The following is an 18,954-nucleotide window of genomic DNA, read 5'->3' on the forward strand; positions in this document are numbered from 1 at the left end:
CCATATACAGGACTCTGTGAAGGTTGTTTATTTCTAAATTCACATCTGGCTGTCACAGTCTGCAACAAAGTCCCGTTAAGCCCTCAGTCCACCTCCTCACCTGTGCAGGGCCCCACTAGTCTTCCATTGCCCACCTCCAGATTTCCTCCCAGATTCCAGTTAAGGAGTCTCCTTTACCCTTTCCCACCCTTCCCAGGCCTTGGCCTCTCCAAATCCTTACCTCCCCAAAGGCCCAGCCTCCTTAGAGCCCTGCCTCCACTGAGGCCCCACCTCCCCAGTGCCTGACATCTCCAGGGCCACGACTCCCCGACTCCCCGTGGGCACAGCTGCACTTAACTCCCAAGCCTGACTCTACTTGGCCAAGTTCTTACCTTTCCCTGGGTTTGGCTTGCACTTTCTCATCAGGTCTTTCTCCTCTGAGGTAGGAAAATTCCATTGGTAAGTGACTTTTTTGTGTTTATACAGTTGGCAAAAAAACTGAGACGGAGCCAGAGAGGAAGAAAGCTGACCTTGGAGTACTGCTGGCTGTCTATGCCCTGTGGGTTTGAGCAGAAAGTATTTCATGGCTGGACTGTGGACTGAGGGGGCAGACCAGAAGCCTTTCAAATTTGGGAAGGGCAAACAGGTTTGTTGGGGTCAGAGTGATTTGGAAGCCTACACTCTGTTCTCTTCCAGACCAAAAATGTTCTCAGCTCTGTTGAGGAAAATATCAGGGAAGGTTATTCTTTGGTGTTTCCTCTCCAGAGTCCTTCCCACTTCTTTGCCCTGCCCTCCTTCTTGGCCTTTCCTTTATGACCTGGTGCAGGGCTTGCTTTATCAGTTTTGTCTTTCCCACTGAGCCAAGCACATAGTATCCTTAGACATGTTCTTTAAATGAATGAAGATTCTTCCACCTGGCTCTGCTGCCTCCTTCATGTTTTGCCACACTTTCTCACAGGAGATTCTGAAAGTCTCTGTATCATATCTTTTTAGGGAAGGCATTGGAGTGGACTTTGTAGAATAGCAGGTCCAGTTTGATAAAGTGGTCTATCATCAAGAGGGAGTACTTCTTCCTCAATGCTTAAGGAGCTAAATATCTATTTTTTTTTTAATTGCTGAGCATATCTCACTGCCTCTCTTATCTAAGTCAGAAAGGTGGTAGGGATTGATTATAGGCCAGGGCAGGCTGTAGGAGACTAGATTATCAAGTTCCACTGGGGTGTGGCTGCCCAGTGATCTTTAAAACTGTATGAAGGCTCATCTGAGTTCCCAAGCATATTGTTATGAACCAGTGCTAAATAAACCTTGAAAACTGAAGGCTCTGTTTTTTTTTTCTTTTGGAATCTATGAATTTTATATTCATGATAGACATATTAATTAATAAGGATTGGAAGAGAAGTTGAAAATAGGTCTGACTTACTGGGTCTCCAAGAGGCAGTTTGTTCTTATCACAAAACCTATTTGCAACTCCTCAAGGCCCTTGGAGTCTTAAACTGTTCTCCACCCTCCCCCACTCCCCAATGTCATGTATACTGTGGGCAGTACTCCAACAACAGAATCCCAGACAACACTTATCTATGCATAAAGCCTGTTTTATGGATTAAATGTGGCAAATATTGATTCCTAGGTTGTCTTTCTTTTACCTTCTAGAATTTATTGGGCAACTTTTCTCCATTATCAATGGGTATATGGTAAGTGCTTCCAGAAGGCAGATTCATTTTAACCTTAGTTTAAGCAAAATCATGTGTAGAGGCAAATATCCTTCACCAAGTATATTGCAAATTGATGACTATTATTTTTGGATTATAGTTTTTGGTTTATCCTCTTCCTTTTTTATTTTCTTTTTTCATCACAGAAATCACAAAGCAGATTGGAGTTTAGAAAAAACTAGGGAAGAGGGATAAAGATTATCCCTTAAGGCTGGTGGCTGTCACTCTGTTGTACATTCATTATGTTTCCTGACCTGGGGTGAGGCAGATGGATCTTGGCAGAGAAGTCATACTGATCTATATTTGGATAAGAACTCAGGACTCTGAGATATAATACAACTTACATATGACCCAGATGATCTGGTGTCTTCCCTTCAACAAAACAAAACAACTTTCCAATGGAGCTGGTGGTAGTGTGGAGCAGATACCTAGGGTTATAAGAAGAACCAAGCACACTCTGGTGAGAGAGGACAGAGAGAAAGACAGCTGAGTCCTTACATGAAAGGAGAGGACACATTTAAAGATACGAAGAAAGATACCAGAGAGATAGTCGGCCTTTCCAAAGCCACCTTGTGTGCAGTATATTACTGAGGGTGAATATTGGGAGGAGGTACATGGAAGAAGGAGCCATAGGCTCTGACCACTCAAAACTGCTAGTCTGAAAGTGGAGTCAGAGTGTAGTGATGGATTGGACACTGCATGGATTTCTAGATTCTCTTCTTACAAGGAAAGCAAGGATTGGGGGGCAAAATATAGCTATTTAACAAAGCTTCTTGATAAAAATGAGTGTGTATCAGGGCTCATTGTAAACAATAGCCATCCTATGTTACAATTGTAGTTTGGAAAATAAGGTGGACAGGAATATGGATTTCCTTCTAATACTTTCTCCTGAGGACTTTTATTAGGTGTCAACAGGATTCAGGGTTGAGGAAAAGGAAGTAGAAAATCACAAGAAGTAGAGAAGAAATTGATTTTCACTGTTGACATCAATATATCATATCATTTTCTAATCCCTTATTGCACACCCTTCCTGGCTTTCCCCTGGTCTCCTTAGGATTCTTGTTTGGAAAATCTCATTCTGATTCTTCCTGGTATCTCATCTAGTTTCTGAAAACCTCTAGAAGCAGAGGATCAGTATTTTCTAATTTGTCAAGATGATCATCTTGTTTTGGTGGGATAGAGAAATGTTAAGAATTTCCAAAACTGTGGGGCACCTGGGTGTCTCAGTCAGTTAAGCATCCAACTCTTGGTTTCGACTCAGGTCCTGATCTCATGGTTTTGTGAGTTTGAGCCCTGCATTGGGCACTGCGCTAGCAGTGTGGAGCCTGCTCATTATTTTCTCTCTCCTGATGTCTCTCTCTGCCCCTCACCTGCTCGTGCTGTCTCTGTCTCTCTCAAAGAAAATAGATAAATAAAAAAAAAGAATTTCCAAAACTGGATTCTGCCTGAAACTAGCCTATATGAGTGAAAACATGAGTGATTAATGTTGCATTTAATGCAGTTATCCCACAGGAACTAAGAAAGGGTGTCTTGTTCACAACTACCCCAGAAAGATACCAGAGAATGTAGAGTCTATACAACCTGTAGAGAAGGTCTGGCTATCTGATTGTGTACCCAAATAATTATTCAATGATACTAGTGTTGTGTCTGCGTGTACCAGGGACCCCATGGGTATTGTGGGAATGAAGCAAAGATTATTTGGTCTACATCTAAATAGATTTTAGTCTACATTTGGGTGGAGAAATTTGGTCTACATACAATTGGTGTGGAGTGTCTTAGTCTGCATCAGGATGGGTTTTCACTGACTTGAAATTCATACTTTTCCTGACTGGGATGTCATGTGAGAAGTGTAGTGCTGGGAGTGTTAGGGTAGGTAGGTGAGTTAGAAGAGGTGGCTGAGTTTCCTCTTTATCTAATGAGCAGACCATTCGAAAGCTTCCATGCCTTCGAGCTCAAATCTTGGTTGCACCTATTAATATTTTACTTGGACTTCAGTTCTAGTGTCAGATCTCTGACATCGCCAAACTGGGCCATAGAGCGTGGGGTACTTCCTTGGCCGTGGCCAAGTAACTCTTTGTATCTCAGATATCAGCTGGGAAAGGAAAGTCAAGCTGAAAGCATCATGAGGCAAAAACTCTGTTCCTGGGCTCCACCTTACCGTCTACAACTCCTACCATATTCCTTAACTGGGTGTTGTCTAAGGGCAAAATTCTAGGCCAGTGAGTTATGCCACTGGACATTAGTGAGAGGACAGCAGGGGGCAAGGAGAGCATATGGATAGATAAGATACCTATCTGTAGGTTGCCAAGAGAAGCTTCTGGAAGGAAGCTCATGTTGAACAGGGTTTGGAAAGAGTGTGTTCTGGACACAGAGGGACAGCCTGTGTGAAGGGCTGATGTTAATGCTAGCATGATGTGCATGCATGAAGAAAGAATTGTCCTGTTGAAGAAAGAGCCACAGAAAAGTTTAATTGGAGTAAGTGATAGAAGAACAGTGAAAAGAAAGATGTAGAAGTACGATCTTAGAAGTTTGGACTTAATAGAGAATAGAAAACTATACATCTGGAGAGAGAGAGAGAGAGAGAGAGTATGTGTCGTGTGTATGTGTGTGTGTGTGTGTGTGTGTGTATGTCTTTTTAAGACATGAGGAAAGTGTCATTTTCCATAAAGAGGGTAGAGAGCACTCATACTTCAGTAATCTGGTGCAATGCAGTGGTCAGTAAGAAGGTGATTTGGGGCTTTATTCTGCTTCAAGGGCAATACTTTATGATGGCTGCTGGGTGAATGTGAGTGAGAGCTGAGAGAATCTCGTTATTCAAGTTACCAATATGGACAAGGAGGGTGGACCAGGGAGTATGGCAGGAGGCTGGCCCTGGATGTACACTATTTGCAAACCATAAAAACCTACTAGATCGAGGTCTAGTGTGAACAAGGTGCTAAGTGCACCTTGTGACTTCATGTCAACTGAATTGAATTGAGGGCTAAGTTTGTGATCCCCAAATATCTGAAACCAATGAGTTCAGCTGGAATTTCTCACTTCCAATTTTTTATGGAATTTCCCTGAATAAAAAAGTCAGGATCCTTAGATGCTTTGTCAATCCTCTTGTTTCTAGACATATTTGGGGTTTTCTTCCTTCTTAAACTAAAATAGAAAGGCAATCCTTTATCTTCTGTGTTGATCTTCCTATACTAACAGCATGTTCAGAATGTCTACTACTCTTTATTTCAAGTCCATATTCATTTATAAGTTTAAAAAAATAATGAGGAGATCCAAAAATAGACAGAGGTGTGTAGTAATGCCTGATACGCAGTGGTCTTTGTTCTTATTTCCATGGATGATTAATAAATACTAACAATATTCTAGGTGCCATGAGCTCTGAGCTGCTCACAGACATGGGTAACAATGGGGAACACTCATGCCCATATATAATATATATATTATATCATATATAATATATATATATTTTATAATATATATATTATATAATATATATTATAATATATATAATATATAATTATATATATACATATATATGTGTATATATATATACATATATATGTGTATATATATATATATGTGTGTGTATATATATATATATATATATATATATATATAATACTAGGGCAGTCTCTAGTTTTCAACCACAATCAAGCCGGAATGATCACTCTGACATAGCTGAAGTCCTTTTATCAGCATCTCTCTGCCATTTTAGCTCTGGAAAGGATTAATCACATTTTGGATTGACTAGTGAGCTGACATTTTTATGGTACTGGTTCTTCTGGGGTTTACCATTCTCTGGTGAACATTCTCAATCTGCTCATGATTGGCAGCCAAGTCTGGGGAGCAAATGGCCAAGTGAACAGGAAGCTTAAAAAGATGTTTTGTTAAACCATCCTGCTTAAACTGGCACCATCTGCCTTCCTACCCTCATCTGTTCCAGTCGGGGCTGTCGTCATTTGTGGCAGATGTTCTGTGGCGGTGTGTACCAGCAGCATTTGGAAACCTAGAGTGAGACTGAGATTTGGGAAGCCCAAACTGGAGATTTTTATGTTGTCAGGGAAATTGCAACCATCTTCCTGCCTTTAGGCTACCATTTTAGAAAATGTCTGCTCTCCATCCCCATCTTCCTTTACACAATGAGAATCAAGGTTTCATTTTCTTCTTTAGCAGACTCTACCTGCACCAAAGATAGTTCTTTTTCTCAAGAATTAGGTAGTGACTGGGGTGCCTGGGTGGTTCAGTGGGTTAAGCATCTGAGTCTTGTTTTGGCTCTAATCATGATCTCATGGTTTGTGAGTTCAAGTCCTGCATTGGACTCTGTACCAACCTTGAGTAGCCTTCTTGGGACTGTCTCGCTCTCTTCTCTCTCTTTCTCTCAAAATAAATTAATAAACTTAAAAAAATAAAAAAAGAATGAGGTAGTGACTAGAAAATATTTGGAATGGAATGATGAAAGGAGTCTCAGAAGGGGACTTTTATATTTGGCATCTAGAAATCTACTATCCTATATTTCTACTAAAAGCCAAGCAAAAGGAGATGGGCTAATGTTGTGAGCAGAAATTATAATTATCTGTAAAATCATATCTGGGAACTATTGAAATAGCTATGGTGATGCTTTGGAATCTTTCTTGGCAGCTAAAAAGATAGTCTGGAGACATTTTGGCCCTATATTAGGTTTGGATTTTAGCAAGACCTGGCCACATATCACCTTCAGATTTAATGATCTCAGTACCTCCATTTCTGGCCCATCAGTATATATTCGGGAGGAAAGGGAAGACATTAGCAGAAGGTGACCTTGGCATAAATAAAAGAACCGGCTCAAATACTGCTTAGATAGCTATGCTGTACAGTCTTCACTCTTTGTGGAGGTAGGATGCTGCAGTAGAAAGAACATGGTTTCTGAAATAACAAAAACCCAATTTTAAATTCCTGCTTTTCTTTGTACTGACTAAATGAGCTTGGGACAGTTGTCTAACATCTCAGTCAGTAAAGTGGAATAATAATACTTTTTTATTGGACTGTTATGGGGGTTAAATGAAATAACATGTACATTAATTTTAGCTTAACAAATCTCGTTCTCCTTCACCACACTCTTTATGTATCCCTAGGTCTTGCATATACCTCGTACCCCTATTTGCCAGATACAATTTTTTCTCTGCCTTCAGCTTCTGCACATGTTCCCAAATTCCTCTATGGTTGAATTCTATGGCCTTGGTTTACTAGTGATCCCACAAAATGATAATAAGATTATGGAATTTTTATAACCGTATTAACATGAGCCAAGGTTGTGTTTCTTTTCAGGTATTTTTGCTTGTTGACAATTTTGGTGTCAATCAAAGATAAATTAATTTTACCTGCACCCACTCTTCTAATCTAAAGTTCCTGATCTGGTACTAGGTCATTCTCGGTGGGGTTTTGTTCCAGCCAAAAGTGACGGCAAGCTTGTTTATAAAGGGCATTCAGGGAAGGAGAATCCATAACATTTATTAGTGGAACATTCTACTTTTCCTCCTACATGTTTTAGTTGGAAAAATATACAACCTACAGAAAATTGCAAGGATAGTACAATTAACACTCTTTTAGCTTTCATCAAGATTGAGCAATTGTTAGTTAATATTGTCCCACATTTGCTTGCTCTGTCCAATGTACGTGTGTGTGTATGAAATATGATCCATATTCAACATTTACTAATTGTCCAAATTTTTATACTAAAATGTTCTCCCTGATCCAAATGCAGTCCAGTGATCTACACTGCATTTCATTGTCATGTCTCTTTATTCTCCTTTAATCTGCAACAGTTCCTCAGATTGTCATTCCTGACATTGACAGTTTTAAACAGCACAGGTCATTTGTTTTCTAGAAAGTCAACTTCCTGTAGAAAGTTGTTTTGTAGACTGATTTTTTTAATATTTTTTATTTATTGACAGAGAGAGAGAGAGAGAGAGAGAGAGAGGATGAGTGGGGGAGGGGCAGAGAGAGGGGGGAGATAGAATCCCAAGCAGGCTCCCTGCTACAAGCAGCAGAGCCTGACATAGGGCTCAATGTCACAAACCATGAGGCAATGACCTGAGTCAAAATCAAAAGTGGGATGCTTAACTAACTGAGGCAACCCAGGTGCCCCTATAGACTGATCACTTTTATCATTAGATTCGGGTTACAAATTTTGGGCAGGAATATGACATAAGAACATTGTGAAAGACAATGAGTGCCATGTAAGAAGGGAACATGTCTTTTTCCTCACCATTGTTTTTTGTAGCACCAAGCACTAGGACTGGCTTTTAGAAGGTGTTTGGAGCAGTGTCTGGGTCACTCAGTCAGGTAAGCATCAACTCTTGGTTTTGACTCAGGTCATGAACTCATGGTTTGTGAGTTTGAGCCCTGCCTCAGGCTCTGTGCTAACAGCATGGAGCCTGCTTGGGATCCACTCTGCCCTCCCCACTCACTCTCATGAGCTTGCTCTTGTGTTCTCTCTCTCTCTCTCTCTCTCTCTCTCTCTCTCTCTCAAAACTCTTAAAAAATAGAAGGTGCTTAATATTTATTGAATGAGTGAATATTTAAGACTTTCACTGTCACTTTGCTACTTGAGGAGAGGAGGAAGAGCAGCCTTCTCCTATATCCTAGTTCCATTTTAATTATACATGTTTGAAGGCTTAAAGGTAACCCAGGAAACAAAAGGACAGTATAGTATAATTCCACTTATATGAGGTACCTGGCCTAGTCAAGTTTATAGAGACAAAAAGTAGAATGGTGGTGTGCAGGGTCTGCTCAGAGGGGATAATGGGGAGTTACTGTTAAATGGGTGCAGAGTTTGACCTGAGGAAGTTGAACAAGTTCTAGACCTGATGGTGATGATGGTTGCACAACAGTGTGAAGGTGAAGCTGTCTTGGATCCCCATTTTATAATCACAACACCCCCTCTGAATACATCCTAACATTTTCTTGCTTCCCTTTTCTCTATAGCACTGATTACAAATCCAACACAATCTATATTTGAATTACTTATTTGTTTATTGTTTGCTTCCTACTGCAAGATATATGCAACATGATTGGAGGGATATTTGTGTTTTCCTTCGCTTTATGTGCATTGCTCAATAAATGGGATCAGTATATTTGTTGAATGAATAAAAGAAGGACTATGATTGAACACAAACTTCTAGAGAAGGCACAAACAGAGAGAGAAAATGGGAAGATTCCATTTTTCATTCGGATTTGTTAACTAATTTCTTCTACCTTTGGATATGAGACTCAGACCCAGTGTCATAGTAGTTTTGTCCTGTTTACCTTTTCATATGTATTCTTACCTGTTTCCACTGTGGAAGTGTTGGTGTACACATGCACCACACTCACTATTATTTAAAACTCCCACTCTGAACTCAGAGCTTCTACACTTGTATTCCTGACTGCCCCCTACTTCATTCCAGGTCTGCTGAGTTAGAAGTTTGGAAACTCTGGGGAAGCTCAACTATCCAAAAACTTTATACTTGTTGGGGTGCCACTGGCTTGATTGGCTCCAGAGTTTTCATTGTCTTGATATTGAAGAAGGCCGAGAGAATTTATATACTTTGGGAACAGGAAGGAGCTGTGCTAGGATACAGAGGGATTGATATAATCCCTGGAGATGCTTCATTTAAATTCCATTTCTCTGAAACTCTGAGAACTTGAAAATAATTATTTAACAGCCTCATTAGCTTTCCTCCGAGGCAGGGTTAGGAGACCAGAATGGTTAGGAGGCCAGTGACTACAGAAAAATGAGTGGGAAGAGAGAGAAACAAAGGCTGAGAGGTAGCTGGGTCAGTGATAAATACTGTGGTACTTTGTAGGCCATTGTAAATGCAGACTTTGGCTCAAATCCTGAATAAAAAGGAAACCAGTGGAATGTTTTGAGCAAATGATCTGACATTCTTAATAGATATATGTATATCCTTGACAAATATACTCATTTTGGCAGGTTTTAAAATGAACATAAATGGCATTGTGCTATACACTTCATCATTCTTTTACTTTTCCCACTTAACATTGTTTCTTAGATCTACCCATGTTTCTTCCTGTAAATCTACTTTATTATTCTGAGTGCTGTGCAGTATTTAATTGTGCATATATGACACATTTTAATTCTATATCCCTCTAGTAACAGACTCTGGCATAGCTTCCAACTTCCTGCTACCACAAATAGTCCTGTGATGAATATGCTCATAAGGACCTCCTTATGAATTCAGGAGTTTCCTTGGAGTGTTCACCTTGTAGAGGGATTGTGGGGTGAGAGGGTGTGTGCATTCTTAATTCCACTAAGACTGTGCTTCAGAATGGTGACCCCAGTTACACTCCTACCAGGAGTGTGTGATAGTTTGTATCTTCTCATCCAATTCTCACATTGGTTCAGTAAGAGAAGTCAAGTAAGTTTCCTTGTAGATGCAGAAACTGAGGCTTAGAGAGATTAAGCAAATTACCCTAGTTTATGTAGTCAAGCGGAAGAACCAGGGCTCAAATCCAAAATTTCTGACATAATGTTTATTGCTCACACCACTGTAGTACCCATCACTACCTCTTCCAGAAATAAGATGAGACATCTGCAGGTAAAATACTATTGTCATTGTTGTTGTTGTTGTTGTTGTTGTATTTGAGCCTTGCATTTTCAATGTGTGGTCTAACTCAGTAACCCTAGGCCCCACAAGTATTTAGCACCAAGGAATAAGGCTAGAGAAATAATCACGGGTCAGATGATGAAGGGAAGGAAGGACTAGGAAGGAAGGGCAGTGGGGCATCAGTGAAGGGTCTGAAGCCTGGCGTTGGTGGGGGCAGGGGGTGGGTACATCAATTACATTCATAGAGCAGAAATATTCCATGAGTTAAGAAGTTACTCTTCTTATCTATCTTGCATGCTGGTTAGTAAATCATAACATTGGAACTGGTGGGTGGCAAATAAGGAGTCTAGATGGATTTGTAAACAGAAGGTCTGAACTGTAACCCAAGGGTTCCTTTTGACCATCTACAGAGAAGACTTTTCAATTTTAACTTGACCTTTCTCTCTCTAGAAGCCTCTGACATTTCTTAAAATTCTTTCAAAACTAAAGCCTGAATATGGAGGAGAGCGTGGGCTATGTGACTTTTTTCCCTCTATTCTCCAGAGCCTTTTTCAGGGCATTGTTGTCAATTGTTCATCCAAAGCTTTGTTTTCCTTGTGGAGCTGATCATTTGAACAGCAGCAAGGGAGTAGGGGAAAAGAAGAACCACATGCAGGTATATTTGTTATATTCAGACCATGGTATGAATGAGTTAAAAATAACTCTTTGTGAAAAATTAGTATGGAGTTCCAAGTGAGTATTTTAATACAAGCTCATAAAGCAGGGCAGCTTGCTGCTCTCCCAGTCTCCAGGCTGCTGGAAGCTGACATCACAGATGGTGCAGGGTGTTTATTGAGCACAGGGTAGCCAGTGAGGAGACTGTCTGCAGAAGTGAGCTCATCTTCTCTCCTAGAAGTCAGAGAGGAGGAGACGGAAGGAATTGTTTTGATTGTGAGCTACTTCTTTCCTCTCTACACATCACACTTTCACAATTGTAGACATACAACCGTAGTGAACTTTTGCCTGCTTGCTATGGGTAAAGTTTATTTAAGGTCAGAATGCATGCATACACACACACACACACACACACACACACACACAAAGGCTGTTCTGGCTCTTCTCCCTTCTTAGTAATGGACCTTTGGTTGAATGCTGCACCTATTTCTCCAGTGTTTTCTTATCAGACAGCCTGTTCTTCTTCTTCTTGCAGGTAGTTATAAAGGTGTTGCCTCTTTCTCCCTCTTCCTCCCTGTTTGCAGTGTCCTGTGGGCCTCGGTGTATAAAGGGAAGGGTTGCACTGTACTTTCTTTGCCATCAGTACAACTAAACAGTTGATGCAGAATGAGGACAAAGGGAACCAAAGTGACATCCAAACTTGCTAGCTGATTTCGGGGCTAAGAGTTTAAAGACCAGGAGACCAAATTTGTATTTTAAATTCAGATGACATTTTTAAAAATGGTTCTGTAATTGCAACAAGGTTCACTAGTCTATAATTAATGTGTCATAACTCAAACTCAAGCACCATGCAAACATCCCACGTGTGGATTATTGCACATTATATGCATGCCTTCTTGTGTCTTACAGCTTAATTAGTACATGAAGCTACATCAGTTAGGGGAACCCAAATGGGAATATATCATGTGGTGTGTAAAAAGGGAGAATGTTGGGAGGTATTCAACCCTTTTTTCTTGGAGGAGAAAGCAGGGTTGATTTTTCTATGATGTCTTTTGTGTCAGTTTCTGTGATATTTGTGCTGCAACAAGTGACATGGGATTTCTGAGCTTCGGTCGGTTGGTTGAACACCTTTGTTCAGTAAATATTTATTGTTTTTCTAGGCTTTAAGGAGGGATAGCACATAGAAGAAAAAATATGAAGCAATAGCTGTGAAGCCTGAGCAATGGAACCTGGCAGCCCCAACCCAACTCAGTTTAACTCAGCCTCACCAAACCTGATTCCAGACTCATGGCACCTGAACTTGCTACAGCTCTCTGATCCCAGAATCCTCTTCAATTCCAGCTAGAATGCTGTGTCTGGCACTTCGCAGATTTGGTCAAAAGCTGGTACGCAGACATATGCTGGAGGAATATGCGGCCGATATGGGCCCTGACAGAAGACTGACCACCCTAGATTTAGTGGCTCTGGGTATGAGCTGCACAGTGGGTGTAGGTATATATACCCTGGCTGGTGAGGTGGCTAGAGATAAAGCAGGACCATCCATCGTGATCTGCTTGTTGGTGGCCGGCCTATCTTCTGTGTTGTCTGGGCTGTGCTATGCAGAGTTTGGTGTCCAGGTTTCCTATTCTGGCTCTTCATATCTCTACAGCTATGTCACTCTAGGTGAACTCTGGGCTTTCATCACTGGATGGAACCTCATCATCTTCTTTGTTGCTCATACAGCCACTGTGGCCCGGGCTTGGACCTTAGCTTTCGACAATCTGCTTGGGAACCAGATATCTCAGACCCTGCATGAGACAATCTCACCAAATGTTCCCCAAGTCCTTGGAGAAATTCTAGGATTCATTGTTGTGGGCCTTGTGTTGTTGCTCATGGAATTGTTGATTCTGAGGAGTAGTTGGATTTTCCTGGTTTCCAAAGTGGTCATATTGGTGAAACTTTTGACCCTCACTTTTGTCATCATTGCTGGCTTCATTAAGGGGGACCTGCACAACTGGAAGCTCACAGAAGAGGACTACGTAAAGGCTGGACTCAATGACACCTCAAGCTTAGGCCCTCTGGGCTATGGAGGATTTGTGCCTTTTGGCTTCAAGGGGATTCTCCGTGGAGCAGCTACCTGTTTCTATGCATTTATAGGTTTCACTATTATTGTTACCAGAGTCGAAGAAGCCCGAAATCCCCAGTATTCTGTCCCCATGGGCATTGTTATTTCACTGTTCATCTGCTTTTTGATGTATTTTGGTGTCTCTTCAGCACTTACACTTATGGTGCCTTACTACCAGCTCCAACCTGGGAGCACCTTGCCTGAGGCATTTCTCCATGTTGGCTGGGCCCATGCCTGCTATGTTGTAACTTTTGGATTCCTCTGTAGTCTTTCCATCAGCATCTTTGGCTTTATGTTCCCCATACGTAATCTGATATACATGATGACACAGGATGGGCTCCTGTTCCCTGTCCTTGCCAGGATCCAAACTGGCACAGACACCCCCATCGTGGCCACTGTGATCTTGAGCATTATTGCAGCCATCATGGCCTTCTTCTTTAGACTCACTGATCTTGTGGACCTCATGTCAGTTGGGGCCCTGCTAGCTTACTCTTTGCTGGCTACTTGTGTTCTCATCATCAGGTATCAGCCTCAGAGGAGGACTGGAGGAAATGAAGCAGAGGTGCAGGAGGAGAATGGACCTGCAGCAGAGAAGCTGACTCTACAGGGACTACTTTTTCCAGGCAGCTCCACCCCCACTCCACTCTCTGGCCAGGTTGTCTATGTTTGCTCCTCACTGCTTGTTCTGCTGCTCACTCTTCTTTGCCTGGTGCTGGCCCAGTGGCCAGTCCTGCTTTCTGGAGACCCAGTGTGGATTTCAGTGGTTGTGGTGCTCCTGGTGCTCATCATTGGGATCACTGGGGTCATCTGGAGACAGCCACAGAGCTCCAGTCACCTTCACTTTAAGGTCCCTGCTCTGCCTCTCCTCCCACTACTGACCATCTTTATGAATGTTTGCCTTATGATGCAGATGACAGCTGACACCTGGGCTATACTTGGTGTCTGGATGCTGATTGGGTTTGCTATCTACTTCAGCTATGGGATCCAGCACAGCCTGGTCAATTAATCCCACTTCAATTAAGGTCAGAAGTGTACACCTTGAACTCATTAGTGCCAGTACAGGTTTGGCTTGGCATCATCACATGTGAGTGCAGTCAGGTCCCCCTGCATAATATGGAGAGTACTCTTGAGCACATGGAAAGCTGGGCCTCCATGGAATGGTGGTAGGGGAAAGAGCTCTGTGTGTATTGTGTAGTGAAGAATGTGTCTTCTCCTCCTATTTTTTTCTTTTTTTTTACTTGTGTACTTTTCAATTGTGTCTGTACTGCATACTGATTTTAAACAAGTTATTATTAAAAGAAACTAGAAAAAAATGTTTTTGTTTTCTTTGGGTAAATATCCAATATCAGAAATACTGGATCATATGGTAGTTCTACATTTAATTTTCTGAGGAATTTCCATACTGATTTCCATAATGACAGCAACAATTTACATTCCCACCAACAGTACATGAGGGTTCCTTTTTCTCCACATCCACACTAACACATGTTATTTCTTGTTTATTTTTATTTTAGCCATTCTGACAGGTGTAAAGTGATATCTCATTGTAGTTCTAATTTATACTCCCTGATGATTTGTGATGCTGAGCATTTTCATGTGTCTGTCATCTAGTATCTCTTCTTTGGAAAATATTTATTTAGGTTCTCTGTCTACTTTTTAATGGATTATTTGGCCTTTTGGTTTTGAGTTGTGTAAGTTCTTTATATATTTTAGATATTAACCCCTTATTAGATATATCATGTGTCCTGTGGCTAATTTGGTTTTGGATAAAAGAAGAAACCCAAGGAAAAAAAGTGAAAGGGACTGAGCTGGGAATCAGTGCTGTCTCTTTAACTCACTAAAGTCACAGTGAAGGGGGTGGAGAAAGGCAAGGAATAGTCCTTTGCTTAGTGGTGCTCAAACTTCAGTGGGTGTCACCTCATCTGGAGGGCTTGTGGAAACGCAGATTGCTGGGCCCAGCCTCCAGCTTTTGGAATTCAGTAGGTCTAGGTGGGACCCAGAACTTGTACTTCTAAGGAGTTCCCAGGTGTTGTTGATACTGCTGGTCCAGGGACCATGCACAGAAAACCAAAGCTCCAGCTGAAGCCCCTCCACATATAAAGATGAAGTGAGAGAAACCAAGGTACCCTTTGAACACTTACCTTCATTTAATAAAATAATCAGATTAAAATACCATCACTAATCCTTTCACAATGGAGAAATCATAGTGAATAATTGCATAATGTTTATGTTATCAAATCACCACCACAATGTACATGTTAAATACCTAACAATTTTATATATCAGTTATAAATCAATAAAGCTGAAATTAAAAAAAAAAAAAGAAATACCACAGGTATCTGTGTATCTTTGTTTTCTGTATATTGTTCCTGATTTTAGATGACAGGTAAGGAGTGTTTCTTGTTCACACCCCCAGAGCATCCAGCTGGGACCAGGCACATAAGCAGCATTAATAAATTCATGTTAAATTGAATCGAGTCTTACACATTTCCTTGGTACAGAAAATTCTCCTTCCTTTCAGGCTAGCACTGTGCTACTCCTTTATCTTCAGAAAGACTTCCTTAACAAAGTATTTCTCTCCATGCTGAACTTTAAAACAGTATCTAGAACTGTACCCAGGCATGTCTAGTTTTGCCTTTGTGTGACTATGTCTGTGTTCTCATGACTGTCCTGTCTGTTCCATCAGAGTAGAATCTTGCTCAGGGCAAGGAGTAGGTTTTTCCCTTCCTGTAGACCCAATAGTGAAGAACAAGATTGTTGATTCAAAGAGGAACAGAGAAAATACAGCCCTGGGGCAGGAGAATGCTTGACATAACTCTGCCCTTTCCTGCTCCATTCATTCCCATGGGATGTGCGGAGGGGATGTAAAACTAATAGAAGTCTCAGCCAGTTCTACCTGACTCCAAGGAATCCCTGAAGATGAGACTGGTTCTGCCATGGGCACAAAAGGCATCTTTCTTGAAGTAGTTTTACCCTTGGCATAGAAGGGCCAGTGGCTTTCTATTGTATTTATGTATGGGGCCTGCTCTGGTCAGGAGGGATAGAAAGCTACTTTCTTGCTTTCTCACCTTCCCAACAGGGAGTAGATGACTGCCTGCTAGAGGCAGGATTTCTCACCTTCCCAACAGGGAGTAGATGACTGCCTGCTAGAGGCAGGATTACTCATATACTTACTACATGCTTTAGATCTTTTTTTGAGAGACTAGTGCAAAAATCTCATGAGAGAATCTAAGATGCTTTGGGGAGAGAGATTGTACACCCCAAACTGGGGAGAAGAACAAACTGAAATATGAGGCATTAGTGATTAGATAGGTAGTGAGGCATCATTACTTTGGAAGGGAAAGTACAAGTAGAAACTGAAAAAGATGTATTGGTCAAGAGGATGCACATGGAGGAATTTGGGAAAGAGGGATAAGTAAGTTATAAAAGAAATGGGACAGTATTCTGAGCTACACGGACCTTTAAGACATGAAAGAATAAGACTCTTGTGAGGGATGTGTGTTTCCACACTTGAGGGGAATTTATGAGCCAGGTTTACACTGTGTATTGTGTCATGGAGTGAGATTAATCAGGAAGGGATCAGGCATGATTCTCATTGCCATCTGGAGGACAAAAGACAGATGGAAGTGGATAAACTCTTTGTGGAAGATAGTTGTAGCAACTGCTACAGTCATGTAGATCCTGGTCTTCAAAATATGGTCCAGGGACGAATAATGTGTGTGTCACCTGGGAGCTTGTTATAAATGCAGAATCTCAGGCCCAACCCAGACCTGCTGAATCAGAATCTGCATTTTTAACAGGCTCCCAGATGATGTCTATGCTCTTTCAGGTTTGAGAAGCACTGGCCTTAGATGATTGATGACAGATGTCTGGTCTCAGATGAGCACTATGGAAGGTCTGAAAACTTTGGAATTGGGAGCACAAGAGGAGGGACCTAGACTGAGAAAATTGAATTTTGGGAAGAAGGAAAAGTGTGGGCCTTGGCTGCCTTCCTGTCCCCAGGCCTTCCACACTAATCATTGTGCCAGGGTTTGGCACTCTGCCCACTTTGAGAAAATGCCTGCTGTGCCCATGCTGGAGTCTGCCTGGCCCTCAGGGCTCCTCTGGGGCAAGAATTGGTGGGTCAGGACCGCTGCCAATTCTGTTTCCCCTACTTCATATGATGGCCTGAAAAGGACTGGGAAGATCATAGTAGTCATGATCCTCCTGAGGGTTGTACTGTGCCTTCATCAAATGAGTGATAACTTAATGACTATAATTGAGGAGGCCATGGAGGTTGGAGGATTGAAATAGGAGTTAACTATCCTGGTAATTAGTGTACTTCTATTAAAACTTTAAGAGAGTACCAATGAATGACTCCATGAGGGGTTATGCTCTGGTAGGGACTAAATTAAAGATTTTAAGGGATCTTTTGATGATTTGTAACCAGTTAATAACAAACTATATGAGAACTATAATTAAGAGACCCAGACCAATAGGCAATGCAACAATGTTCCCAGGTGTGCATTTCAGAATTGTCTTAAGCTTTTGAGAGTTTGTGTACCCCATTCCCAATCAGAATCAGTTATAAAGAGAGGCCAATATTTTAAGGAAAACAGATTGACATTGGACATAAGGAAGAATTTCTGAGGTTACAGGGTGACCAGGGAAGATGGGAGGGAGTAGGCTCTCTGGCCATGCACATGGCTGTCTCACTTGGGTTTGGGATGTCTCAGATGATCTCCTTCCCAGAAATAGGGAAGTGTACAAAATGAATTCTCAAAATCTTTTTTATCCCAAGAATTCTCCGGTCAACTTTTTTTTTAATTTTATGTTTTATTTATTTTTGAGATCAAGAGAGACAGAGTATGAGCAGGGCAGGGGCAGAGAGAGAGGGGAAGACACAGAATCTGAAATAGTCTGCAGGCTCTGAGGTGTCAGCACAGAGCCTGACATGGGGCTCAAACACACAGACTGTGAGATCATGACCTGAGCCGAAGTTGGACGCTCAACCGACTGAGCCACTCAGGTGTCCCTCCAGTCAACTTCTTAAATGAAAGACTGGTGTAACTGTGTAGTTTATGTAAGGTGGTATAGCATGGGAATAATAAAAGAAAAAAAAGCAATCTTATTAGAGCATTGAAATCTGCTAAAAATTGTAAAACAGAGCTTGGATTTTGGATAATAAGTTACATGTTATGGCTCAAATAAAAGTATTAGGTTTTCATATGCTCCTCTCCATGTGTTTATCTTGTCTCATTGATGAGATTTAAAAACCTCACAGGGAAAAGAAAATCTCTTTTATGTATTACTTCTTTACATATCCAATACCCACAACGTGATGATGAAAATATGGCTATCATTTCCTGACTACTATGCCCTATACTTTGTTCCAAACACTTTACACAATCACCTATTTAATACAAAAGTTAAATGAGTTGAGTCCCATTATGCTCATTTTTTTTTAAAGTTTAAAGTAACACTGAGAGAAATGCAAAGTGCAATGAAGCAATTTCTGGAAAGTGAATAGTGTAGCTAGGATTTACACCAAGTTGGAGGAAACCTCATACCACTAGTCCCTGACCTATACTCTGCACTGAGTAGCAGCTCAAAAAGAGATATGTGATCACTGAAACTTGATGGCATAGAGATAATTGAAAGACAGTGGATAGTTCCAAACAGTGAATGATGAAAAAACAATTTCTATTTGCTTTGTGGCCTGTAGTTAGAGAGACACTTCATGTCACATGCAAGCTTATAGTCACACATTCTCTCATTCACCTTTACTGGGCCCCATCCTGTAATCAGGAGTTGGAAAAGGGGAGAGGCTGGGTGTATTATACTCATAAAGCACCACATTGAAAGTCGTATGTGCTGCTTATATGGACATATGATATTGAATTTGAGTGGAAATATTCACCAAGGACTGGGATAGGTCTATAAACAT

At 41.2% G+C, this 18,954-nt stretch overlaps 1 protein-coding gene across 1 annotated transcript; it reads left to right on the forward strand.

Moving 5' to 3' along the window:
• Positions 1-317: 317 nt before the first annotated feature.
• LOC122478310 (cationic amino acid transporter 3-like) lies at positions 318-14,403 on the forward strand. Its single transcript, XM_043571943.1, has 2 exons — positions 318-438; positions 12,085-14,403. The coding sequence occupies exon 2, from the start codon at positions 12,271-12,273 to the stop codon at positions 14,032-14,034; it is 1,764 nt and encodes a 587-aa protein (XP_043427878.1). The 5' UTR covers positions 318-438; positions 12,085-12,270; the 3' UTR covers positions 14,035-14,403.
• The last annotated feature ends 4,551 nt before the right edge of the window (positions 14,404-18,954 follow it).

The sequence above is a fragment of the Prionailurus bengalensis genome, unplaced genomic scaffold, assembly GCF_016509475.1.
Source record: "Prionailurus bengalensis isolate Pbe53 unplaced genomic scaffold, Fcat_Pben_1.1_paternal_pri Un_scaffold_49, whole genome shotgun sequence".
Classification (NCBI taxonomy): domain Eukaryota; kingdom Metazoa; phylum Chordata; class Mammalia; order Carnivora; family Felidae; genus Prionailurus; species Prionailurus bengalensis.

Bases quoted from the DNA above. Each gene is read 5' to 3' on its own strand.
- LOC122478310 (XM_043571943.1), top strand. From the start codon at position 12,271: ATGCTGTGTCTGGCACTTCGCAGATTTGGTCAAAAGCTGGTACGCAGA.